This window comes from Canis lupus, chromosome 25, assembly GCF_003254725.2.
Source record: "Canis lupus dingo isolate Sandy chromosome 25, ASM325472v2, whole genome shotgun sequence".
Taxonomy (NCBI): domain Eukaryota; kingdom Metazoa; phylum Chordata; class Mammalia; order Carnivora; family Canidae; genus Canis; species Canis lupus.
Genome location: NC_064267.1, coordinates 13,523,472 through 13,549,962, shown reverse-complemented (window position 1 = coordinate 13,549,962; position 26,491 = coordinate 13,523,472). Strand labels below are relative to the sequence as shown.

The 26,491-nt window shown below is 42.4% G+C and overlaps 1 protein-coding gene and 1 long non-coding RNA gene across 16 annotated transcripts in view; one reads left to right on the top strand and one right to left on the bottom strand.

Moving 5' to 3' along the window:
- The window catches only part of LOC112669516 (uncharacterized), a 44,568-nt gene extending 42,663 nt beyond the window's left edge, over positions 1 to 1,905 (bottom strand). Inside the window, exon 1 of one of the 2 annotated variants that reach the window (XR_004816534.2) lies at positions 961 to 1,905. This is a non-coding gene — a long non-coding RNA (uncharacterized LOC112669516). The remainder of the gene's footprint in view (positions 1 to 960) is intronic. The other variant, XR_003142317.3, reaches the window with a different exon arrangement.
- The window catches only part of ATP8A2 (ATPase phospholipid transporting 8A2), a 569,987-nt gene that overhangs the window by 497,295 nt on the left and 46,201 nt on the right, over positions 1 to 26,491 (top strand). For all 14 annotated transcript variants that reach the window (XM_025462677.3, XM_035717600.2, XM_025462679.3 and 11 more), the window contains one exon: positions 20,760 to 20,848. In XM_025462677.3, the coding sequence (XP_025318462.1) occupies positions 20,760 to 20,848 (89 nt within the window). The remainder of the gene's footprint in view (positions 1 to 20,759; positions 20,849 to 26,491) is intronic.

Below are 26,491 nucleotides of genomic sequence, written 5' to 3'. Positions count from 1 at the left end.
CATCAAACAGAGTAAAAGCTCAAATAAAGTCATACTCACCCACTTTTGACCAAGGACCAGTGGTGTCTTTAAGGAAGATAGAAAATGATAGGGAAGGGTTGGGAAGAAGTGAGGGTTGGTTTTAGAGTAATAATGTACATTTCTATTGCTTGGGATACCCTCGCTGGGAGGCTGGAGTTATTGCAGGTTATGCTTGTGAATCCACAAGGGCATCCAGTAGCGTATACATAGAGAAGAATACGTAGCTGAACCAATGCTCTGCATTCTGTCAGTGTGCATAAGATGCCTGTGGATGTAGCCATGACCAGTGCAAAGGTTGACACTAATGAGTGCTCAAAAACTACTGGAGGAAGGAAGGCAGGTTGGTTGCTGCTGTGAAGCTTGTAGTTTTGTGAAAGAAAGAAATCCACTTGAAGAGTAGTAGAAAGCATTATTTTAATTTCTTAATTTGGTACTCAGGATGGGTATTTTGCAATACTCATTTGCTTATCATGAAAGCTTGATTAAACTGAGTCCCTCCCCCACCAAACCCCTCCCCCCAAGAACATTTTTTTCTATTAAAAAAAGGAAATCTGAACTTTGGTGTGGAGGAGCAGTGAAAAGTAACAGCAAGAGTGAACAAGAGAAAGAGAGAGAGAAATATGCAGAAGGCGTCCCTGGGGGGCTACATGCTGCTGCTAAATTTCAGTTGCAGTTGTCAGAGTTAAAGAAAACATTGGAGAAAATGTCTCATCGAGGGGTCACTGGATTGTTCTGCTGTGAGGAGGCCAGCTGAGGGGTGGCCCAAGGCCAGCTGGCAGGGGCTCAGAAGACTGGGTGCCACACACCAGCCACTGAGCTCATTTGCTCCACCTCAGTCATTTTTAGTCATGGAGCCACTTCAAGATCAGCATGAGGCACTGTGCACATGTTTGGGGGTGGGGGAAACAAGGCAGAGTTTAAGAAAGGAAGAATACATACTTAGTTCTGAAGGGTGAACCCAGGCCTCCTTGGGGATTCAGGTGAAATGAAATGTGGATGAACACAGCTAACTAGATGCTGGGCACAATTGCCCTGGGAGGGAGGTGCTGCTGCTCTTTTGATCTACAATGTAGGAAATTGAGGCAAGGAGAGGTTAATTAACCCCATTTCAGTGTCTTGGTCTGAAGCTTAGAGGCACAGTTCCATCCTAGGTCCATCTGAATCTAAAGTCCTCATTCTTCACCTCTGTACTCAGCTGCCGGGAAGGACCCCGCAGAAGCAGTTAGGAGTTAGCCCAAGGCTGCTGCACTGGGTTCTAGAACTCTGCTGCCTCAGTAACTGTGCATTGTGACTTTGTGAGGCAATGGAGCACAGCATCTGTATCCCCAAGAAGACATCGCTCTTTCTGTGAGAATCCTTCTGATTGTGGATCTCCATTCTGGAATATAGATTGAGAAGCACTCCTCAAGGAGGCACTTGGGTGGCTCATCTGCCTTGAACTCAGGTCATGATCCCAGGGACGTTAGGTCGTACATCAGGCTCCTTGCTTAGCGGGGAGTTTGCTTCTCCCTCTGCCCCTCCCCCTGCTCATGCTCATTGTGCTCTCTCTCACACACACATAAAAATAATTAAACTCAGGACGCCTGGGTGGCTCAGCGGTTGAGCACCTACCTTCGGCCTAGGGCGTGATCAGGCTCCCTGCATGGATGGGCCATGTTTCTGCCTCTCTCTCTCTCTCTCTCTCTCTCTCTCTCTTTCTTTCTTTTTTTTTTCAAAGATTTTATTTATTCATGAGACAGACAGAGAGAGAGGCACAGACACAGGCAGATGCAGAGGGAGAAGCAGGCTCCATGCAGGGAGCCCGATGTGGGACTCTATCCCAGGTTTCCAGAATCATGCCCTGGACTGAAGGTGGTGCTAAACTGCTGAGCCACGGGGGCTGCCCTCTCTCTCTTTCTGTGTCTCTCATGAATAAATAAATAGAATATTTAAAAAAATAATTAAACTCTTTTTAAAAAAAAAGATTTAAAAAAAAAAGATTTTTTTTTTAAAAAAGATTTTTTTAAAAAAAGGAGAAGCACCTCAACGACTATCCCAATAGGGTAGGGAACAGAGAAACCTTGATCCACAGCAGAGATCAAGATTCACTGGATCTGAGCAAAAGTGTGATGTAGTGAAAGCTTAATGATTTAAGGGCTTTCCATGTCTGCCCCCACCTCTGCTCCCATCCCCGGTAAGCTCCTGCTTACAACTTCTGGAAATGTCCTATGCCTGCTGATTGGCCTTCTAATGTACAAATTATTTTCAAACCCAGATATGTTTTAGTAACTGCTAATTACACTTTTCCTTAAACTTGTTCATGGAACACCCCTGACAGTGGAGGAGAGAGGAGACATGCATCCCTCAGGGAAGCCTGGGGCTATATCCTCTGGCATTGCATCTCAAATATGATACTGATTTGAAGACTCTGATTTTAGGGAGAAAATCTTTCAAATCTATTGTAAAAATGTTCTTGGTTTTATTTTCTATATCATTTATTTCTGCTCTAATCTTAATTATTTCCTTCCTTCCGCTGGTTGAAAGCTTCATTTGTTGTTGTTCTTTTCCTAGCTCTGTGTTCTGTTTTGTTTTGTTTTTTAAGATTTTATTTATTTATTCATGAGAGACACAGAGAGAGAGAGAGAGAGAGAGGCAGAGACACAGGCAGAGACAAAAGCAGGCTCCATGCAGGAAGCCTGATGTGGGACTCGATCCCAGGACTCCAGGACCATGCCCCGAGCTAAAGGCAGATGCTCAACCGCTGAGCCACCCAGGCATCCCTTTTCCTAGTTCTTTTTTTCTTTTTTAATTTTTTTTTATTTATTTATGATAGTCACAGAGAGAGAGAGAGAGAGAGAGAGGCAGAGACACAGGCAGAGGGAGAAGCAGGCTCCATGCACCAGGAGCCTGACATGGGACTCGATCCCGGGTCTCCAGGATCGCGCCCTGGGCCAAAGGCAGGCGCTAAACCGCTGCGCCACCCAGGGATCCCTTCCTAGTTCTTTTAAGCATAAAGTTAGGTTACTTGAAATTTTTCTTGCCTCTTGAGGTAGGCCTGCATTGCTATAAACTTCCCTCTTAGAACTGCTTTTCCTGCATCCCAAAGGTTTTGCACCATTAAGTTTTCATTTTCCATTTTCATTTGCTTCCATGTACTTTTTAATTTCTTCTTTTATTTTCTGGTTGACCATTCATTGTTTAGTAGCATACTATTTAACCTCCATGTATTTGTGGTCATTCCAGGGCTTTTCTTATGGTTGGCTTCTAGTTTCATAGCATTGTAGTCAGAAAAGATGCATGGTATGATTTCAATCTTCCTGAATTTGTTAAGAATTGTTTTGTGGGCTAATACATGATCTGTTCTAGAGAATGTTCCGTGTGTATTTGAAAATAATGTGTAATCTGCTGTTTGGGGATGGAATGTTCTGAATATATCTGTTAAATTCATTTGGTCCAGTGTGTCATTCAAAGTCGTAATTTCCTTGGTGATTTTCTGTTTAAATAATCTATCAATGCAAGTGGTGGTTAAAGTCTCCTACTAATACTGTATTGATTAGCTCCTTTATGTTTGTTTTTAATTATCTTATAGATTTGGGTGCTCCTATATTGGGAGTGTAAATATTTACAATTGTTACATCTCCTTGTTGGATTGTTCCCTTTATTATTATATAGTGTCCCTCTTTATCTCTTGTTACAGTCTTGTTTTGTGCTGTTTTTAAAAATATTTTATTTATTTGATAGAGAGAAAGAGAGCATGAGCAAAGGGAGGGGCAGAGAGAGAGGGAGAAGAAACTCCCACTGAGCAGGGAGCCCGATTCAGGGCTCGATCCCAGAGCACTGGGATCATGATCTGAGCCGAAGGTAGATGCTTAACCAACTGAGCCACCCAGGCACCCCTACAGTCTTTGTTTTAAAGTCTATTTTGTCCAGGATCCCTGGGTGGCGCAGCGGTTTAGTGCCTGCCTTTGGCCCAGGGTGCGATCCTGGAGATCCGGGATCGAGTCCCACGTCGGGCTCCTGGTGCATGGAGCCTGCTTCTCCCTCTGCCTGTGTCTCTGCCTCTCTCTCTCTCTCTCTCTCTCTGTGACTATCATAAATAAATAAAAATTTAAAAAATTTAAAAAAAAAGTCTATTTTGTCCGATATAAGTATTGCTACTCTTATTCCTTATTATAATTGCTCACATGATTGGTGTTTCTCCATTCCCTAACTCAATCTGCAAGTGTCTTTAGGCCTAAAATGAATCTCTTGTAGGCAGCACATAGATGCATTCTTTTTTTTTTTTTATCCATTCTGACATCCTATGTCTTTTTATTGGAGAATTTAGTCCAATTACATTAGAGTAATTATTGATAGATATGTATTTATTGCCATTTTATTACTTGTTTTGTTGGTGTTTCTGAAGATTTTCTCTGATCCTTTCTCTCTTTCATGATTTGCCAATTTTCTTTAGTGACATATTTAGATTTCTTTCTGTTTATTCTTTGCATATTTATTAGTGGTTTTGATTTGTGGTTACCATTAGGTTTATATACAGCATCTTCTACATATAGCAGGCTATATTGAGTTGATGGTCATTTGAGTTTGAATCCATTCTTTGCTTCTGTCCTTCCTGCACTTTAGGTATATGATGTCATGTTTTATATCTTTTATTTTGTGAGTTCCTTGACTGATTTTTTATGGAAATATTCATTTTTACTACTTTTGTGTTTCCTACATTCATACTGTCATTTTTGGTCTTTCCTTTCTACTCAGAATCCCCTTTTAGTATTTCATGCAGGGCTGGTTTACTGGTCATGAACTCCTTTAGTTTCTGTTTGTCTGGGAAACTCTTTATCTCTCCTTTTTAGAGAGAGAGAGAGAGAGAGAGAGAGAGAGAGGCAGAGATGTAGGCAAAGGGAGAAGCAGGCTCCATGCAGGGAGCCTGACGTGGGACTCAATCCCAGGTCTCCAGGATCAGGCCCTGGGCTGAAGGCAGTGCTAAACCACTGAGCCACCCAGGCTGCCCATTTATCTCTCCTTCTATTCTGAATAATAACCTGGCTGGATTGATTGCTCTTGGCTGCAAGCTTTTCCCATTTAGCACTCTGAATACATCATGCCATGTCTAGCTTGCGAAGTTTATGTTGAAAAATCTGCTAATAGTCTTATGGGGTTTCCTTTGTATGTAACTGTCTTCTTGCTGCTTTTAGTATTTTTTGTCACTATATTTTGCCATTTTAAGTACAATAGGTCTTGTTGGAGGTCTGCTTTCATTGATTCTGTTGGTGGTTCTCTGTGCCTCCTGGATCTGGATTTGTTTCCTTCTATAGATTAAGAAAGTTTTCAGTTATTATTTCTCCAAATAAATTCTCTGGCCCCTTTTCTTTCTTCTTCTTCTTCTGGGACTCCTATAATATGAATGTTAATACATTTGGTGGAGTCAGTCACTTCTGTAAGTCTATTCTCATTTCCATAATTCTATTTTTTTTCTCTTTGGTTCAGCTTGCTTACTTTCCACTACTCTGTCTTCTAGGTCATTAATTGTTCTGCTTCTTCCAGCCTGCTGTTCATTCCATCAAGTGTGTTTCTCATTTCATTATTAAGCCCTTTATCTTCTCTGCTATGTTATTCCTTATCTCTGTGTTAATTGTTTCACTGATGTCCTCCACTTTTTTCTCAAGTCCGGTGCTTTAAGTTCTCTATCAAGCATGTTACTAATATCTGTTTCACTTAGGTCTCCACCCATGGCCTTGTCCTGTTCTTTCATTTGAGACAAATTCCTCTTTCCTATTTCTGTGTTAGGAAAGTCTCTTATTGGGGATTCCTGGGTGGCTCAGCGGTTTAGCGCCTGCCTTTGGCCCAGGGCGTGATTCTGGAGTCCCGGGATCGAGTCCCACATCAGGGCTCCTGGCATGGAGCCTGCTTCTCCTTCTGCCTGTGTTTCTGTGTCTGTCTGTCTGTCTCTCTCTCTCTCTCTATCATGAATAAATAAAATCTTTTAAAAAAATAAATAAATAAAAAGGAAAGTCTCTTATTTTTGAGGGTAGTAGTTTTATGAGGAAGAGGTCTTATAGTGCCCTGCCATGTAGTGTCCCCTGTTCCCCAGGGCCTGGTACTTCTGGAAGTGTCTCCAGTGTATGCTGTGTACATTCTGCTATTGTGTCTTGACCACTTTATCCTTCAAGCTAGCCATTTCCAGAGTCTCTCCCTGCCTACTGTGGGCAGTATTTGGTCCCTGGCCTGAATGTAATACACTTTAACTAGGTGTGCTCTGGTCTGCTTGGGAAGTAAGACCTGTTGTCACTGCCACTGGAACTGAGACCTTGCAAAACTCCCTGGTCAGCAGATGTGTTGGCAGGGGTTTGGACCAGTCTTCTGGGGGAGGGCCCCCCACCATGCTGGGACTGAGGCAATCGTGATTGAAAGGAGGTTTTCCAAGAGAACATTGGGGGCGGGGCTTAGTGTAAGCAAGTTAGTGAGTGTCAGCACTCTGCTGGTTCCCGCAGGTGGCCCTGGGGTGGGGGGAGGAAATTGCACTGGCCAGTTCCTTTGTTCTCTGAGCAGTCTTTCATTAATGCTGTCCTCTGAGATGTGGTCTGAGATGAGCAAATAATCTCCCAACTGTGTGCTCCAGGGGCTCTTCAGATCCATGTTTCCACGCTGTTTGTCTGTGGGCTGTTTGCCCTGCCTTCTGTCCAAGAGCAGTGCAGTGCCCTCTGAGCTCTCCCAGGACCAATCTTGCTGACCTTTAAAACCTCAAGCTTTAAGCCTTGCTGGGTACAAGAACTCATGAAGTTCAGGCCCTCTCACTCTCCAAGCCAGTTGCCAAGGGGGATTCTTTTTCACCATGCACTCGCTCCCGCTCCCGGAGGGGTAGTCTTTCTCTTGACCTTCCCTGCAACTATGGCTCCCTCCCCACCATAGTGGCCACAATCTGTTTCTCTCCTAAGCTAGGTCTCCTCGCTTCCTACCTTCTTCAATTTGGCCTCTTCTCTAGCTTTAGTTGTGGAGTTTGTCCTGTCAACCTTTAGGTTAATTTCTGGGGTATTGAGGATGATTTCATAGTTATTTAGTTGTGTTTGTGAGATGAGACAAGCCCAGGGTCCTCCTACTCTGCCACCATCGACCTCTTATCCTCTTTTCTTGGTTTTAACATGAAGTGATCTATTTTTCAAATCTTTGGGTGAGATTAAAGATCTAGGATGATGTGTCTTGTTTATCTGTGGTTTTTACTATAATTTAGACCACACAAATCTTTCAGCTCATATTAGCATTTTTAAAGGTATTCTAAATGCACAAAGGAGTGATTAATGAGGACTTTTTAGTGAGATAAAATTTCTCACATTTAGGATATGTGTGTGAGAGTGTATACATTCTATTAATTATGCAGTTCCCATTGTCTACCTCTTCATTAATTTCAAGTACAAAAGCTAGAGAGACAGTCTTTCCTAGGATCATTCCCGTCAGGCCATGTGAGTGGCTGCTGGCCTTATGTACTCATAAGGCCATCTCCTGGGGTAGAAGTTTTTATCATCACCCGAAACAGTGATTTTGTGTTTTTAGTTTGTGGTTCCTGCCACCAAGGGGCCTACAGAAAAACCTAAAGGCTGACAGGATCTCCAGGATCTTCCAGCTCTGAATTCCTTTCCATTTATGCTAAGGATAAAGATAGTTGTTGGCTGATTATTCTACAGCAGTTCAATTCTGTATCACTGGGGAGACCTCACTCACTCCTCGGCCCTTTGGAAGCAGCTTAGGCTCTTTGACACAGTCTGGGTTGAGAATTTCCCCCAGCTTCCTGGGCCAAGACTCAAACAGGCACGATAGTTAGCATTCTGACATGCACCCATATGGAGAACATTTTTCCTGAATAATTAGCAGCCATTCTGTTTTCTACTCAGGCATAAAGTTATCAGTGGACATCTTTTATCATTGTAGAATGACAGCTGAGTCTATGCACTGAGTGGTTTTCTATAGAGATAAGAGGAGTGCTTGGCCTGGTATAATGATAGGAAGCTCACCTTGATCAGTTAAAAATAGAAGGCACCCTATCAGCAGTAAGCACAAGTGAGCAATGCTTGTACCTGAGCATAAAGAATAGAGTTTGGCTATTTCACTATTTAGCTGTTCCCACTGTTAACACTTGCTGCCTGTCACCATTAAGCAACCTATTTGCAATATAATTTGGGAATTCTGCATCATTCAGCTCAACCTGTCCACCCACCCGAGGATAGTGGTGGGTAAACCTCCTAACAGTTAGAGCAGAACATCATTACCCAGCTCACCCTCAAAGCTCATTCAAGAATCACTCTGCATCACTATTGTCCACTTTAAGGATGTCCAAGTGAGATTTGGGCTTATAGCAATAGCATTAAAAAAAATCAGTTAAAGGAATGTGTATAGTACTTACCATGTGCCAGGCACTTTTTGTAGTACTTTACATTTATTAATTCATTTAGGCCTCATGGTATCCCTAATAAGGTATTACATTTTTACCATTTTACAGAGGAAGAAACTCAGGCATGGTGGTTAAATAAGAGTAACTGGCAGAACTGGGATTGGTGTCTGGGCAGGCTGTCTGTGCTTGTTATGGACTGAATGTTTGTGTCCTCCCAAAATTCATATATTAAAGCCCTAAGCCCTAATATAGTGATATTTGGAGATGGGATCTTTGAGAGGTGATTAGGTTTAGATGAGGTCATGTGGTAGGGATGGGGGCCCTTATGATGGGAGTAAAGCCTTTGTAAGAGGAGGCATTAGAGATCTTGCTGCCTCTCTTTCCCTCTTCCTCCCCGTCTTTGCATGCGTGCATGCTCATGCACACACACACAGCTCATGTGAACATAGCAGCCTTCTATGAGCCAGAGAGAGTACTTTCATGAGAAACCAGCCATATTGGGACTCTGAGGGCGGATATCCAGCCTCCAGAACTATGAGGATAAATGTCTGTGGCCTACACCCACGGCCGCTGGCATGCTGTTATGGCAGCTCAAGCTGACAAACAATGCTCTTCAAAACTCTGCAATCCAGATGTGCCTGGGTGGCTCAGTGGCTGAGTGTCTGCCTTCGGCTCAGGGCGTGACCCCGGGGTCCTAGGATTGAGTCCCATATCGGGCTCCCCACAGAGAGCCTGCTTCTCCCTCTGCCTATGTCTCTGCCTCTCTTTTTGTCTTTCATGAATAAATAAATAAAATCTTAAAAAAAAAAAAAAAGAAAGAAAAGACTGTGCAATCCAGCCTCCCACAGCCCCTCTCCCTTTCAAGAAACACCTGCTGGTCACTTTCTTTGGTCCTTCTGATGCCTTTCCTCAGCAGTGGCTCCACCAAACTCTTGATTCAAGACCTTGATTTTATCCACCTCTGTGGGAAGAGGAGTGAGTGAAAAACCTCTTTATTCTACCATAGGAAGAGCATGTGCCCCATAGGTTGTGTCACAAAGGTGTATATTCCATTGGCACCATAGCAGCCAATGAATGAATGCAGTGAAAGCAGCACCTGTCTGTTCCAGAGCCCTGGGCTCTGTGGAGGCAAGAGGGCAGTTTTAGCTATACCTGGAGCCAGTCTCTGTGTCTTTATCTGTGATCTTCTAGATTCAGGGCCCAGCTAGTCATAATTATGATGAGGGAAACTTACCTCTCTTCTAGGAGTTCATTACTCAGATGGTGAATAGGTGAGATGAGCCATCTTTATTGATATCTGTCCTAAATACTTTGCTAATATTCTAAATTACCATAGTGGTTGCAACTGTGAGGCATCTGATTTTTCTCTCAGGAAAATGGATAACTTTCTGTGACAGCACAACTCTTTTGGCTTTATGTGCAACCACCTGAGAATCTCAATCTAGAAATAGTGATTGTTGAAATTGTTTAACATGAAAGAAACACTGTGCTGCAGACACTCAGAACCACAGCATAATTTCTGGAAGCCAGCAGGCCCACCTCTATGGAAGGAGAGTCAGAGCTGGTACCGTGGAATCCCTGCGGCCCTCTTCATCCACCCTGCAGGACAACTGCCCCAAGACACAGAAGACAGAGGCTACATGAATGTCTTCAGTGAATGTCACTTCTTTTGTTCTTGAAGGTAGAAGAGTACAGATTACATATTTTAAAAATTATACAGAACCAGTTTTAAACCTGACCTCTTTTCACCTTGGACATGAGTCCCACATTTCTGAGAAGAATAGCCGATTTCCTGCCCTTAATTTCACACACCAGGCCCTTGCAGAGTGGTAAGAACTGTCTTCTCATCCAAAAACCCATCTCAGGAAATTAGTGGTCTCTAAACTGGGGTGCTAAAGAGCAAAATGAGAAATAAAAATGACCCCTACCTGGAAAAGGATAAGTTAATAATCCAAGGGACGTCAAACCTCAGCTTTCTAAGTAAGCGAACTACAGGAACAACACTGCCTGTTTTCAGTGAGTTTGGGAAAATTTGGAGCTGTTGTCTCATCACTGGCTGGGGAATAAATAAGAGTTTAAATTTCACCACAAAATTAAAAAAAAAAAAATCACCCTGTTCTACCTGCCCTGAAATAAGACTTCCTTCCCTTGAATGGAAGTGGAGTGTGGTGAGGGACATCTGTGTTGGCTTCAGAGTTTTCTTTCTGGAACTTTTAACTTTGTCACAACTGCCCTGCCATTCAGTGGGGATAGGCCCCCAAGTCCTGTGCTTCTGTCATAAGTAGTTCAAGTGATGATAATATCAGAGTAGACCCCGCAAGCAAAATGAATGTCATTACCACCCTGAGCCACTAGAACAGCTCAAATACTGACAATACTAAGTGTGGTGAAGATGTGAAACAATAGAAATGCTCATACATTCACTTCACTCCTACAACTGCTTCAGTGAACACTTGGACTATTTCTTTTTTAAGATTATATTCATTTATTTGAGAGAGAGAGAGAGCATAAGCAAGGGGAGAGGCAGACGGAGAAGCAGACTCCCCGCTGAGCAGGGACACCACCACCACCACCTTCCCACTCTGGGCTCGATCCCAGGACATGGGGATCATAACCTGAGCCAAAGGCAGCCACCCAACTTACTGAGCCACCCAGGTACCCCTATGTGGGCCATTTCTTATAAGTTAATCATATAACCCCACCTTGTTTTGTTGTGCTTTTACTGTGTCTTTACAAATTGAAGGTCTGTGGCACCCTTGCCTTGAGCAAATCTACTGGTGCCATTTTTCCAGCAGCATTCACTTACTTTGCATCTGTGTCACATGTTCACAATTCTTGCAATATTTCAAAGTTTTTCATCATTATTATACTTGTTATGGGAATCTGTGATCAGTGATCTTTAATGTTACTATTGTAATTGTTTGGGGGCACCACAAACCGCAACCGTGTAAGACCATGAACTTCATCCATAAATGTATGTGTTCTGACTGCACTGTCAACCAAATGTTCCCCTCTCTCTCTCTCCCTCTCCTTGGGTGTCTCCCTATTTCCCGAGACACAGTATTAAAATTAGGTAAATGAATAACCCTACAATGGTCTCTAAGTGTTCAAGTGAAAGGAAGATTGGTACATCTCTCACTTTAAATCAAAACCTAGAAGTAATTAAACTTTGTGAGGAAGGCAGGCCAACAGCTGAACCAAGCCAAAAGGTAGCCCTTTTGCACCAAACAACCAAGCTGTGGATGCAAAGAAAATGTTCTGGAAGGAAGTTAAAAGTATAACTCCAGTGAACACACAACTGATAAGAAAGTGAAACAGCCTTATTGTAGATATGGAGAAATTTCAAGTGGTCTGGGCAGAAGATTAAACCAGCCACAACATTCTCAAGGCAGAGGCTAATCCAGAGCAAGCCCCTAATTCTCTTCAATTTATGAAGGCTGAGAGAGGTAAGGAAGCTGCCGAAGAGAAATTTGAATTTAGGAGAGGTTGGTTCATGAGGTTTAAGAAAAGAAGCCAGCTGTATAACATAATAGTGGAAGGTGAAGCAGCAAGGGCTGGTATAGAAGCTGCAGCAAGTTACCCAGAAAGTCCAGCTAAGATAGTAATGAAAGTGGCTACACTGATAAACAGATCTTCTATGTAGATGAGAAGGCCTTCTATTGGAAGAAGATGCCATTGAGGTCTTTTAGAGCAACAGAGAAGCCAGTGCTTGGCTTCTTAGCTCCAAAGGACAGACTGACTCTCTTGTTAGGGACTAATATAGCTGGTGACTTAAAGTCAGTAAAGTGCTCACTGACCATTCTGAAAATCTTAGGGCCCTTTGGAATGATGCTCAATATACTGTGCCCATGCTTTATAAATGGAAAACAAAGCCTGGATGATGCATCTTTTTACAGCACATCTGTTTACAACATGGTGTACTGAATATTTGAAGCCCATAGTTGAGATCTACTGCTCAGAAAAAAAAAATTCTATCAAAATATTGCTGCTCATTGACAATGTGCCTGGTCACCTAAGAACTCCAATGATACACAAGATGAGTGTTGTTTTCATGCTTGCTGACATAATATTGATACTTGGAACTCACAGATCAAATAATAATTTCAACTTTCAAGTCTTATTGAAGAAATACATTTTGAGAGGCTCTAGCTGCCATAGAAAGGAATTCCTCTGATGGATCTGGGCAAAATCAATTGAAAACCTTCTGGAAAGGATTCATCATTCTAGATGCCAGTAAGAACATTCATGATTCATGGGAAGAGGTCAAATTATCTACATCCACAGGAGTTTGAAAGAAGTTAGTACCCACCCTCAGGGAGGACTTGGAAGAGTTCAGGATGTCAGTGGAGGCAGTCACTGCAGAGATGGTGGAAACAGCAAGAGAACTAGAAGTGGGGCTTGAAGATGGGACCACATTGCTGCCATCTCATGATCAAACTTGAACAGATGAGGAGCTGCTTCTTATGGATGAACAAACAAAGTTGTTTCTTGAGATGGAATCTACTCTTGGTGAGGATGCTGTAAAGACTGTTGCAATGACAACAAAAGATTTAGGATATTATATCAACTTAGCTCATAAAGCAGCAGCAAGGTTTGACAGGATTGACTCTTGACTCATTTTGAAAGTTCTATTGTGAGTGAAATGCTATCAAACAGCATCACATGCTACAGAGAAATCCTTCATGAAAGGAAGAGTCACTCAGTGCAGCAAACTTCACTGTTGTCTTCTAAGAAACTGCCGCAGCCACCCGGCCTTCAGCAGCCACCACCCTGGTCAGTCAGCAGATCAATATCAAGGTGGGACCCTCCACCAGAAAAAGATTACAACTTGCTGAAAGCTCAGATGATGGTTAGCATTTCTTAGCAATATGGTAATTTTAAATTAAAGTATGTGTAATGCTATTGCTCACTTAACAGACTACAATATAGTATACACCTAACTTTTATATACACTGCGAAACCAAAAAATGCATTTATTACAATAAAGCAATATGTAATTTGCTTTATTGTAATATTCACTTTATTGTGGTGTTCTGGAACCTAACCCATAATACCTCTGAGGTCTGCCTGCACTTTCCATATGACAGAGAAACCCCACTCCCAAGTGTTTACCCCAAAGAAAGAGACATATGCACACAAAAATGACTTGTACAAACATGTGGAGAGCAGCCTTATTCTTAAATATAGGCCCAAACTAGAAATAGCACAAATGCCTATTCATAGGAGACTAGTTAAACAAATTGTGATATATTCACATGGCACAATACTATTCAAAATATTTAAAAAGAGTGAGTTATAGATACATACAAGAACATGGATGAGGGGCAGCCTGGGTGACTCAATGGTTTAGCGCCTGCCTTCGGCCCAGGGTGTGATCCTGGAGACCCGGGATCGAGTCCCACATTGGGCTCCCTGCATGGAGCCTGCTTCTCCCTCTGCCTGTGTCTCTGCCTCTCTCTCTCTCTCTGTGTCTCTCATGAATAAATAAATAAAATCTTAAAAAAAAAAAAAAGAACATGGATGAATCTCAAAGGCATCATGTTGGGTAAAGGAAGCTAGAATCAAAAATATGAATACTTTCCCCTTATATGAAATTCTAAAGTAGGCAAAAACTTAGCTATAGTGAAGAATCAGGGCAGGGATTGCATATTCCTTTTGCACATACAGATGTAGTTATACAGTTGTAGATAATTGTTAAAATTCTTTGAACTAAATCCATAAGATTTGTGTTTTTGAGTTTCTTGAAGTTATAACCCCATCATGAAAGCATTCTTTTATCCTCCTGGAGGGTGAATACACTTTTTTGAGAGCAAAAGGGGATGCTTTTAAAAAAAATCTGTTTCATGTGACTATATGTTAATCATCCAGCAGTCACTTTTCAGGATCTCAAAATAGTAGTGTCCACTGATAAGGCTACCTTATGCTTTGATGACAGAAAAAAAAAAAAAAAAAAAAAAAAGTTAATGAAGTCCACTGTCAGAGAGGATTTGTTATACATTTTGTTTTTAATGACCATACAATTGTAGGAATGATAAATTTAGGTGGCTGCCTATTCTCTCCTACCATCAGGTACAGATCAGAGGGAGGCTGAGGCAGCAGATTTTTGTGCTGGAGGTTATGGTTTCAAATCCCCTTTAGTGCAGGTGGACCTAGACATGCCACGGATTGGCATTTTTTTAAAAAGATTTCATTTATTTATTAGAGAGAAATAGAACAAGCAGGGAGAGCAGTAGCAGGAGAGAGCTCAATACCAGGACCCTGAGATGACTGAGCTGAAGGCACATGCTTAACCGACTGAGCCACCCAGGTGCCCCTGGATTGGCATTTAACTATCAGAATTAGGCGTGTGGGGTAGTTTCTGAGTTAGCACAGGCATGGAGGTGCTTCTGGGATCACTTGGTTGTTTTTCTAAAAATTCATTTGCATTCACAGAGTGCTCAGTAGGGTAATCTTAAAAGAATGTTTTCCATGGAAGACACCTGAGAGATCTCTTCCCCTTCTCAGTAAATCCAAGCTTAAAATTGGCACCAGGCCATAGGCATTTTGTACAGGGGAAGAATGGGCATGCAAAATTACAGGAAAGGAACCCGATTTCACCCTGAAATTGCATCCTCCCTCCTGTGGCAAGTGAATGAGGTCTCGCTCTGTCCTTTATGGGGCCACGGGAAATTCTTTCCTTCTGCACCACAGAATCCACACCTGTCTGTGTTCACGTGCTCCAAGAATTCCCCATGGAGGCTGGATGTGTGCAGCACACCTGCCTCTCAGCCCAGGCTTGGGAGGGGTGAACCGCTCCCAAACATATCACCTGTTGCATGGTCACCCAGAGCGAATGATGTTAGAAGGTACACTGCTGCCCTTCTGAAAAGGGCTCCTGTGAAGAGAAGACTGGATTGAACTTCCTTCATGTACATTCATGGAAAACAAGGTTTTCAAAAAGCCAGAGCTCACAAACAAAACTAGGGCTCCCTTGACTTTGAATGGAAAAAACAAATTAGGAAAGGTGAGGGGTAAGCCAGAGTCGAAAGAGGAGCTAGGGATTACAAACCTGTTCCTACCAGGTCCTTAAAGTTTGGTTAAATTTTGTTGTAGTTGTGGCCAGTTGAGGGTGAAGGGCTCAGGGTAGTTTTTCCTTGTTTCTGTTGTTGTGACATTGCAAGTGTCCAGATTTTTTTACTCACTTTTTGAATTTAGTGTTCTGTGTCTCTGATGTTGAATCGAAGTCAGACTCCTGCCCGGAGCGTGGTGTCACATCTGTACTTGGAGATGTTCTCTCCTGCTCAGGGACGGGTTGGAGTGAGGGGTCGGGGAAGAAGAAAGCTCATCGTACCTCATGCTGAGGAGAGGAAGTGGAATTTGGGGCCAACCAGTGTGTTTGAATCTAGCAGCAGGTCCTGGGCAGGGGGCAAGATTGCAGACTTCACTTTTCTTCTATGAAATGGGAACTGTGAAGGATCAAATGAGAAACCCTGTCACTTAGGGGTGTGCAAAGAAAGCCTAGTTCCTTCTTCTGGCAGGTGAGCTGTTTGTTGGCTTCTCCACTTTCCATTCATTGTTTCCCCTGCGCCCCACACTGGGAGCACAGACTTCCCTTAACTGGCTCTGGTTACTTCTGCTTCCGGTTTTAAACTTCTCGTCTATCATCACGTTCTTGGGTGGCTGGACCTGGGGGTGTGTGTTTTGTGTGTGCGTGTGTGAGTGTGTGTGTGATTAGTAGCACACTGCAGGAGAGGAATGCGCTAATCCCTGATCACTCGCGTAGTGGGTGCCCATGATTAATACTTCTGGTTTAACTCAAGGCTGCCCTGGGCAGCTCATTGCAGTCAGACAAACAAACCTCCAGTCCTGTCGGGGCTCTCACCTCTTCATGCCCTAATGTGTCAACCCGTTTCACCTACCCGAGCCTCCGTTTACCTGCATTTGGGTTCCTCTGCACTTGGCATCTGAATGGTTCAGGTCAGTGCCAGTAAAGATGTGTTAACTGAGGGGTGCACTCTTCCCAATAGAGGGTCAGCACATCAAAAGGATGCTTTTAAAACCCTACTCAGTAGTATTTAGGAGGGGTGAGGGCAGAGGGTAATTTAAATGCCATTTGTTACCCAGCCCAGCTCAATAAACATTTTTTTTGTTATGCTAAGAGAACAAGAAAAATGTAATTAAATTTGAATAACCAAAGCTGTGGCCTTAGGGAAACTCTCAGGACTTTGGGCCTCAGTCATTCTGTAAAAATCTGTAGAAACCTTCCTGGAGACACAGCTTTAGGTTCACATACATGAAATCTTCCCAGCTCCAAGCTTTGAAAACCAACAACAAAACAATATTTCCAAACCTCTTTGTAACTTTTGTTCATTTAGGAAGGGGCTTCATATTGCCAACAGGGCAGTTCAAAGTTCATGGAGTTTCATAATCTGTTTTAAGTAGTACCTTGTTATAAAGTGTAATTTTCAAATGACCCTACTTCTTAATAAATATACCTGGTGGATGATCCAGGATGTATCCCCATAAGTATAGCTCGAAGGAGTCCACCTTCCATGGGCCACTGGCGCACCACCCTAGCCGTGTGTGCATAGGAGAGCCAAACCTAAGATGCCAGCTCAGCTGCCACTGGACTGACCCCAGGGTAGGGGGCTGGGGGTGGAGGGAGGTTGGTGGAAGGTTGGGTTTGCAGAGGGAGCTGGCCAATCAGCTCCTTCCCATGGTGTGCTTGGGGGATGGTGGGCTTGAGTTAAAGGTTTCTTCCATGTGAGGAAGACATGTTTTGTGCAGAAAAAAAAAAAAAAACAGGAAATGGAGATAGCCTCAAAGAGATATGCAAACAACAATCAGCCATCATCCTCCCCCTGATTATTCCTGAACGTGTCAGCATGCACCTGTGAAAGGGGGTGGTGGTCCCAAGTCAGAAGGCGGGGACCACAGACAGTTTTTGAAGTCCCAGAATGTGTCTGTGAAAGGTGAGGAAGTCCTAAAGCAGGACTTAACAAAAATTAGAGTCTGTATTGACATCTACAGACATATGTATAATGCTCAACATTTAATGACATGACTTGACTTGAGACTTGAGACATGGTGTCTCAAGTTCAGTTTTGAGATTTGGCCTAATTATGTCACTTTTCCCACCTCTCCCCCACCCCTCCCCATTGCCACGGTAGGTCTGCTGTAAGAGGTGTCAGGACCTGGAGCTTTCCATAGCAGTATACCCTGACATTTCTCTCTGTTAGCGGATGTAATGCTCTATCACTTGAATTGCTGCTCGGAGGCCCACTGTGTGTAGGCACCCCTCTACAGCTAAGTCCTGTTCTTGGACACTTCTTTCTTTCTTTGGTGGCCGCACTAAATGGAAATTCTCATACTTACCTCTTTTGACATTCTCTTCCTTCCTGAGGATGAATTGACAGGGCACAATGTACTCAAATGGTTTTGAGGTTTAAAACTGTTCTTTTAGGAGGCTGGCTCTCTTGTTTTAGAAAATGAAAGCCAGTCCTCCAATGCCAGGGTGGAGTCCAGCCTTACCCCAGACCTCACTGCTTCTCAGATTCATTGTCATGAAGTTCTGAGTACCACGCAGAGATATGTGACGGACTTCAGAGGCAAGACCAGTGTGGGCAGTTGTGGGCTTTGCCAGGGCCGCTGGGGATTGGGGGTGCAGACAGAGAAGCCGAGATGGCAGAGACAGAAGCCATGCTCAGGTACAAGCAGATGGACAGAGCAGGGCCCCAGTGGGTGTGGCCTGCTCCCAGAAGAGAAGGTAGAAACCAGAGAGTGAGTGGATCCTTGCGTGCCACTGCCACCCTGGGGTCAGGGTGAACCCCACCCTCTCACACTTGAAGAGAGCTGCCCTGAGCCACCCATGTTCTCAGCCCTACCAAGTCCCTGCAGGTGTCCTCACCTTACAAGTGCCCCAGCCCCACTGCCCACCTGCCCTTGGAAAGCCTCATGCTGCTTTGTAATGAGTTTTTGTGGCAAAACAGATCTATTCCAGTGGAATCACCTGGTGAGGCCTCCAGAAAAGCAAACCAACGGATGTAAAGGGTTCTGTCACTTTGGTCCTTTTTGAAAGTAGCCCACCCTTCCAGGCCGGCCTGCCACTTGCCAGCCAGCTCCATGCTCCAGGCCTTGCTCACTAAAACTGAACTCTAAGGACTCTATACTTCCCAGCCCCTGTTTTTGTTCAGAGCAAACTTGTCCCTCCCTCTGCTTTGGCCCTAAATTCTCTTTTCAGTTCCTCACCTGACATTGTAGTTGGCTGTGCAACTCTATTCCTTAAAATCCTCTGCCCGTGACTCAGAATGCCAGGATCGAGTAAATCTCATCAAAAGCTGTGCTCCTCACTACCTATCCCCATCATTCATTCTGACCCTTGGAAAGCTCTCCCTCGACCCCTCTTCAGCTGTGGAAATCCCATTTATCTTTCCAGCCACATCTCACATTCTGACGTCTTTAAGAAGTCTTACTAGCCTTCTAGCCTTGTGAAACCCCGTAGAATATGACCATGATACATATCATACTCCTCTGTCTTGTGTACAGATGGTCCCTGACTTCAGATGGACTTTCAACTTAACGATTTTTCAACTTTGTGATGGCGTCAGAGTGATATACATTCAGTAAAAACCGTACTTTGAGTTTTGAGTTTGGATCTTGTCCCCGGCCAGCAGTATGTGCCATGATTCTCTCTCATGAGGCTGGGCAGTGGCTGCTCCCAGCCAGCCATAGTGCTGTGAGGGTAAATAAACAACACACTGACAACCATTCTTTTTTTTTTTTTAAGATTTTATTTATTTATTCATGAGAGACACAGAAAGAGAGAGAGAGGCAGAGACACAGGCAGAGGGAGAAGCAGGCTCCACGCAGGGAGCCCGACGTGGGACTCGATCCTGGGTCTCCAGGATCACACCCTGGGCCGAAGGCAGACACTAAACCGCTGAGCCACTCGGGGATCCCCTGACAACCATTCTACACCAAGACAGCCATTTGTCACTTTTAGTACAGTATTTAATACATTACACAAGATATTCAACAACTTTATTATATTTTTAATCTTCTTATTTCCTTTTTATTGAAGCATAGATGATACATGTTACATTATTTTCAGGTGTACAGCATAGTGATTTGACAAGTCTATTCATAGTGTAGCTACCACATGTCATTGTACAACATTTACTATACTATTGACGATATTCCCCATGCTGTGCATTTAATTCCCCATGACTTAGTCATTCCATAACTGGTGTTTTTGTTTGTTCATTTCTTTGTTTTTTAGATCTTACTGGTAAGTTTTCACTTAGGCTATTTGTCTTTGTCTGGCTTATTTCACTTGGCATACGTTCTAGGTCCATCCATGTTGTCAGAAATGGCAAGATCTCATTGTTTTTTTATGGCTGAGTAATATTCCATTATGTGTGCATGACTTTGTATATATACACGCGTGCACACATACACACCGTATCTTCTTCGACCATTCATCTATGGACAGATACTTAGGTTGCTTCCATTTCTTAACTATTGTAAACAATGCTATAATAAACATAAGGGTGCATATACCTTTCAAATTAATGTTTTGTTTTCTTTGGGTAAATACCCAGTAGTGAAATTACTGGATCATATGGTATTCCTATTTTTAACTTTTTGAGGAAACTCCATGCAATCTTTCACATTGGTACTATATTATAAAATAGGCAAAAGCAAAAGCCTATTTTATAATAGATGGTTTTGCCCAACTGTCTATGATGTTCAGTAGGTTAGGTGTATTAAACACATTTTTGGCTTAGGATATTTTCAATTTATTATGGGCATATTGGGATGTGACCCCATCATAAGTCATGGAAGACCTGTAGATTGTATTGTACAATGGTGTGTATGCATGTATGTTTGTACTTATAATTTTAAGCTCCTTAAAGGCAAAGACTATAACCATACATTTTCCTCTGAATCACCATGCCTTGGACCAAGGCACCGGTTCCAAGAATGAATGAGCAGTGAAGGAACATGAACTCATGGCTAGGGAAAGTGGACATAAAAAGCCTAGTAGAGAAAAGTTCATTTGATAGGAGTCTGGCTCTAGCTTTCTCCAAAGGAGGGCTTTAGGGTCACCATTCTGATCAGAAGGGGGCTTAAAAGCACTTTATAGACAGAGGGAGACAACACTTGTTAAAATAAAAGGAGGCCAATGCTGATGGAGATCAAGAAAGAGGCATTCACCATGTCAGGTCCCCTTGACATTCTTCCTGGGTGTATGTTTTCACTGTGATTGATTTTAATGCTTTTCTGTTGGTTTTGTGTCATAGAATGTTTCACATTCTATTTAATCAATTCTGGGAGATTAAATTACATCTGTGTTTGAAAGAACAAGTATTCATACAGGTGTCACTTCTGTTTCTTGCAGGCAACTATGGTCCTGAGCTCCGCACACTTCTGGTTGGGATTATTTCTGGTGCCCACAGCATGTTTGATCGAAGATGTAGCATGGAGAGCGTAAGTGAAAAGTGAAATAGTCACCCTAAGTCTTGCTCAGCCGTCCTTGCAATCACCTTTCGTGAACCCTCGCCACAGGGTTATTTCATGATGCTGTGGGAGTTCTGAAGGAACAGGTATCCTGCTTCCTGCCAGCAACAGATGTAAAGAATGTTGGGGGTTTGGGTTTCCCGTGTGTGTGTGTGTGTGTGTGTGTGTGTGTGTGTGTGTTAATTTTAACCTGTGTTTCACCTTGATATGAGAATATAGACAAAAAGGAGTCCTGAGACAGGCTGTGTAGGTCAATAGGTATGGTGCTTCTTGTACATGATTTTTAAGGAGGGTTTCTAGGTACAGATTCATTCCATCAGGTTTAAGAAGCATAACTCAAAATTCATTTCCCCTTATATCTAAAAATCAATACCTAAGCGATCACAAATAAAACCTGGCTTTAAATCCCATATTTAAATGTAAATTGTATATATGTAATTTATAGTAGGAATCTTTCAAATATAATTTAGAGTGTCACTGTACAGATCTATGAGAAGATTAATCACAAAGATGAAATTATAATGTAGGTTAAAGAGGAAATAATTAGGATCATATAGGTTAAATAGGAAATAATTCATGCTCAATTTTTGCTTATATGTTTCAAAATACAATAATATACTGTTTCTGAAATATCTTGTACACAAGGTTAGCTAAGCGACTAAGTTCTAAGGTAATGTTAATTTTAATTTCATCCATGAGAAAGACATGGAATACTCCAAATGAGATAATAATGATTTTTGTTTGGGGTAGGCTGATTACTCCTACAAATAGTTGCCAACTTCCCTGAAAATTGAGACTCCTGGATTGGTTTTACTTTGGGCAAAGCATAATTATTTTGGGGCCCTGAGGTAGAGAATTGCAACTTTAATCCAAACCTTCCAGGAAAAGACATCAGATTTCATTTTTATCTTTCCCCCTTCCTCCCACAGTCAATGTGAACTGTTCTTGCCTGACAGTTAAGGATGCCTTTTGAAAAAGTCTTCATTTTGGCATTATCTTGACAACTGGTGATGCCTAATAGAGAGAGAGGAAGAGAGAGAATTGTATAGCACATATTTTGGGTGTTTTTTTTTTCTCTTAACTAAGTTTTGCAACTATTAGTAAAAATTAAACAATTCTAATTTATTAAATGGCTTGATTTACCACTACTTCCCTTTATCTGCTAAAATTGTGTTCTGTAAATAGCTAGAATCCTGGGAAATAAAATTATTATAGCCCGGAAAGATGTCTTCTTAATCTAATAAATGCTCTGAAACAAAATGCTAGTTCTATTATTTGTTCTTAAAGCACAGAGCCCAGTTGTGGCTCACTGTATTACCTTGCTAAATTTCTTTAATTTTATGTACCAATCAGGTTAGTTTCGGGTAAATACAACATGATACTGGCTATATCAGATCACTTTACAATTTATAGTGATTGAGAATAGGAATGTGATTATAAATTAATCTCAGCCTATTTTAATTCAACTATTTTGATTAATGTCATGAAAAAAAATTTTATTGAGCCTGTGTATTTGCCAAGCAAGACTTGAGCAGAAGTATCTTATCTTTCTACCATTTCAAAAAGTGTCTACAGATTACAATGTCTCTACCTCCTCATCAGTCTTCTGGATCTCTCCCAATCCATGCCAAGTAAAAGTTAGCAGTCACCAATGAAGCAAATTATTCCTTCAAACAGGACTTGTTTCTGGTTTCTCCTGACACTGTAAAATTAGCACCATTTACATTTTTAGCAAGGATAAATCAAAGGACACTGCCTCCAGCTCCACCATATGGAAAGAGTTAAAGTCACTTGTTTCCAAGAAACTTGGCAGCCAGGTGGGAGAAGGGACCATGAGCTAAGAAGAAGGTGCTGGCCCTACCTGCTGCCCCCTGCCCCAGATAGGCCCAGAAAACAGCCCTTCCCAGGAGCAGATGGTGCCTCAGCTCTGGGCTGAGCTGGAAAGGCCGCTACTGAATTCCAGAGGCACTTAGAGAAATGTACTTTTGCCTCTTTTTATTTGGGGAAACCAGGGAGGATTGTATATATTGGCTCTCCCCTGCAGTATTTGCCCAAAGTATAGGCTCAATTTATAATACACGGTTAAAGTCTAAATAACAGTCACCTCTCTCCTCAAAGACAAGCATTTTGCAAGCTGATTTGATCTCCCTGAGATTATGGGGCCCATGTTTTATCTTCTGTTATACTCCTAGCCTGAAAGAGATGTTGTTGAGTCCAGTAAATTCAGAGGCTTCTTCAGGAAGTGAAAGCAGACTAAGAGTTGCCATAGTACGGGACTGTGATTTCTCTTTCTGAGCTTCAGCTTTCCAGAATGTGTTCTGTTTTCCCCTTCCTGCACCCTGAACAAAAAACATGAATCCTGACTGTCCACAACCACCAATTGTCATTTGGTTCCAATTGTCAACGATTTATTGAAACATGATGTGCTGTGGCTCTCCTTGGACTTCCAAGGAGAGTTTTGAATAAAGTGAACCGGATTCCTGGAGCATGTGAAAAGCCTGTGCCGTGACGGTGACATGGGCAATGTTTGGAGTCTTCCATGGTGCAGTTGCATTCTCTCATCTTGCCTAGGACCGATCTTACAGACCTTTTGCTTTGTTTTGCATTTTAGTGGTTAACTCTATTTTCAAAGAGCTTTTAAATCACAGCAGAAGGCAGGCCCGTGTTTTCATGTGTATCTCTATGAGTACTTAAGAAAGTGAGCTGCTCTTTCTGCATTTTCCCCCACTTACTTACAGTCCCTCTCACCCATTTTAGGACCTAGACCGTTCAGAGTCAGAGGGAAAAAAAAAAAAAAACCAGCATGAGGTCATTTAGTCATTTTTTCCATGAAGTCTGTCAGCTTTCTGCTTGAAGATCCATTACTCGACTATCTTAAGTCAGATTTGGATGCCATAAAGTACCTACTCTGTTATCCTGTTAACCACAATTTTCATGAGGGACAAACTAACACATCTTTTACTAAAATAATTGATTGATTATATGTGATACCTGGCTAATGAGTATTTTTATTAGAAGCATGAAGTTTAAATTGCCCAGAACTATTTTAATATCCTTTAGCTTACACACTTCCAAAATGTTTACCCATGACAGCATTCTTAGGTAAGCTGCCACATACTTATTCTCATTTAGGAGAAATCCACTAGTTGCTTTATAAAAATAATATAAAGCTCAAGGCCACTGAACACAGGAACCAGTCTCTTTTTATCTAACTGTATCTCTTATTCTTTACCAGTCAGCACACAATACGTTCAGCAATTCCAGAATGACTTCATTTCCTTATTATAATCCCAGATAGGCAGTTAAAAGGAAATAAAAGGTAATAAGAAATTTCTGTATACAAATGAGTCTTGATTTTTTTTGAAAAAGAAAAACTTTCTAATGAAACTAAGTTCACGTGAAGCACATTGTATTTACGTTTTCATCCATATTTAGAATTTCATGTTTCCTTTCGACTTGCTACTTTTCCATGCAAAAGAAAGAATTGAGGAAAAAAGTTTCCAGGGAAAAAAAGGATGAAAATTTCAAGATTCTAAGCTAAGTCCCTAATAACCTGGAGTTACCCACAACTATACCTGGAGGCTCACAGATGATTCTTAACACTCTGACAGTGGCTAAGCATCCCTATGTTATCCCTTCTGTAATCATCTGGTCTCTGGATGCGGGGTTAGATGGAGCAGCCCTGGACCACCAGGCATAAGCCACTCATGGATAATGGAGCTCACTCCGTCAGCTGTGACTCCAAGCAAGCCAAACCTCAGCTCCTGGTGAGACCTAAATTGCATGCCGGTGGCTAATGCTTAAAGATTGGCTTTTCACAGGTGGACTTTGATGGGGGAGGGATCCTTTATCTAATTAAGGCTTTATTAGTTAAGGTCTCTTGAGAAAGCAGTTTTCCATTGCTATCATTCTACCCCAGTGCCACATTCAGAAAGACTCACAGAATCACCCCCAACACTGGGTGTTGCCACCCGGTGTTCCCAAATAGTGGTTAAGTCCCCAGGCTAGCCCATGGGAGTTAGCCTAGTGGAAAGACTGAAAAATTGCCAAATAACTCTTAGACATAGGAGTTTAATCCACTGAGAACATGTACAGTGCCTGGTAGCATCAGCATACTCAGATGATTTCCTTCTGCAGTGATTTTATGAATGAGCCCAAACCAGCAGCTTTGATGCAGTGGGTCACATTCTCCCTTGGCCTAAGGTATAGACTTCCAGTGTCCTGCACCCACTAGTCCAGCCCTTCCTGTTCTTAGCCTACTTCAAGGGCTGTTCTAGAGGTTGGTGAGCTCTGCTTGCTCTGTGTGGGGAGGAAGTCAGAAGAAGGAGAGGAGGAGGATGGTGGAGGGAAGAGGGTCCTGAAACAGAACACACACTCATCCTCAGGATGCGCAGACAGATTCTCCTGGGGAGAACAAGTTCTCCTTGCTGCTCAGTTGTCTTGTTATCATTCTAGCCCTGTAAGCCCATGGGATGAAAGCTGGAGGCCCACCATATTCAATAATATGGGACAGTGTAAATTTTAACATCCTTTTTGACTGTCTCCAGCAAAATGTTAAATGTTTTCTTATTTCTTGTTTAAAATAAAATTCCACAGCCTCTGCTTTGAACTGCAGCATGTTATCTCTACCGAGTCCTGGGACTCGGCTTGATGTAATTAAGGTATTATGTGTTAAAACCTGTGTGGCTAAGTTCTCCTGTTTACTTTGGGGGAAAGGAATGGCAGGCACATATACGGTGTTTTAGGACTAATACTCCATTATAGATTAACTTGGAGTGTTAGGGGATGCATTATCTTAACAGACTTTCTTCCCTTGATGGTGGGGGGTGGGGGGGTGGGACTATGTGATTCCACTAAAACAGCTTGAGTCCTGTTACATTGTTTTTCACTTCCTTGCAGAGATGCTCCCTTTTTGTTCTTCTGTCTTTGAGTCCTGGTACTTAGCAGGATCTTCACATTTGTTTACTCTTGAAACTAATGAAAAAGCTTTTCATAATAAGGAAAACTGCCCTGGATTGATTGCTAAGCTCAGAGCCTTTTTTCTTTCTTTTTTTCTGTTTTTCTCTTCCCATTTCATTCCTGTGTCTAGTTAAATGCCTCTCTTCAACTATATCATTTCCAGCCGGTAGCTCTGTGTTTAGTCTCAATTTTAGGAAGACCCTGAGATCAACTGTGTATTTGAACGTTGTAAGGTATTCTTAGTTGAACCGGAAAACGGGTGCAGGCAGCTCTTCCTAGAGTTCAAGGGGAGTGACCCAACCAGGCTGACGGTTTAAACTGCAGTGGAGAGTCCAGCATGTTTTTGTTCTTCTATCAGTTGTTTTACACCTGTGGAGGCCCACGATTATGGGCCCTGATGAGAAGTCTGTGCAAGAGAAGGGTGGAAAAGCTGTGTCTGAATATTTGTGTTGACCCTAAAATTCAGGTCTAGGATTTGACTTGAAAGCATGAACTCCAGCATTATAAATCCCATTCCTGCTGTGACAGTGGCTCTTTTCATACTAAACAGAGAACACATTGCTCACCCAGGGCTCTGTGATCACAGCAGCAGCAGGGGCCAAGGGACCTGTACACATCCACTAACGTAAGGATTTAAGCATCTTTTGGGTTCTT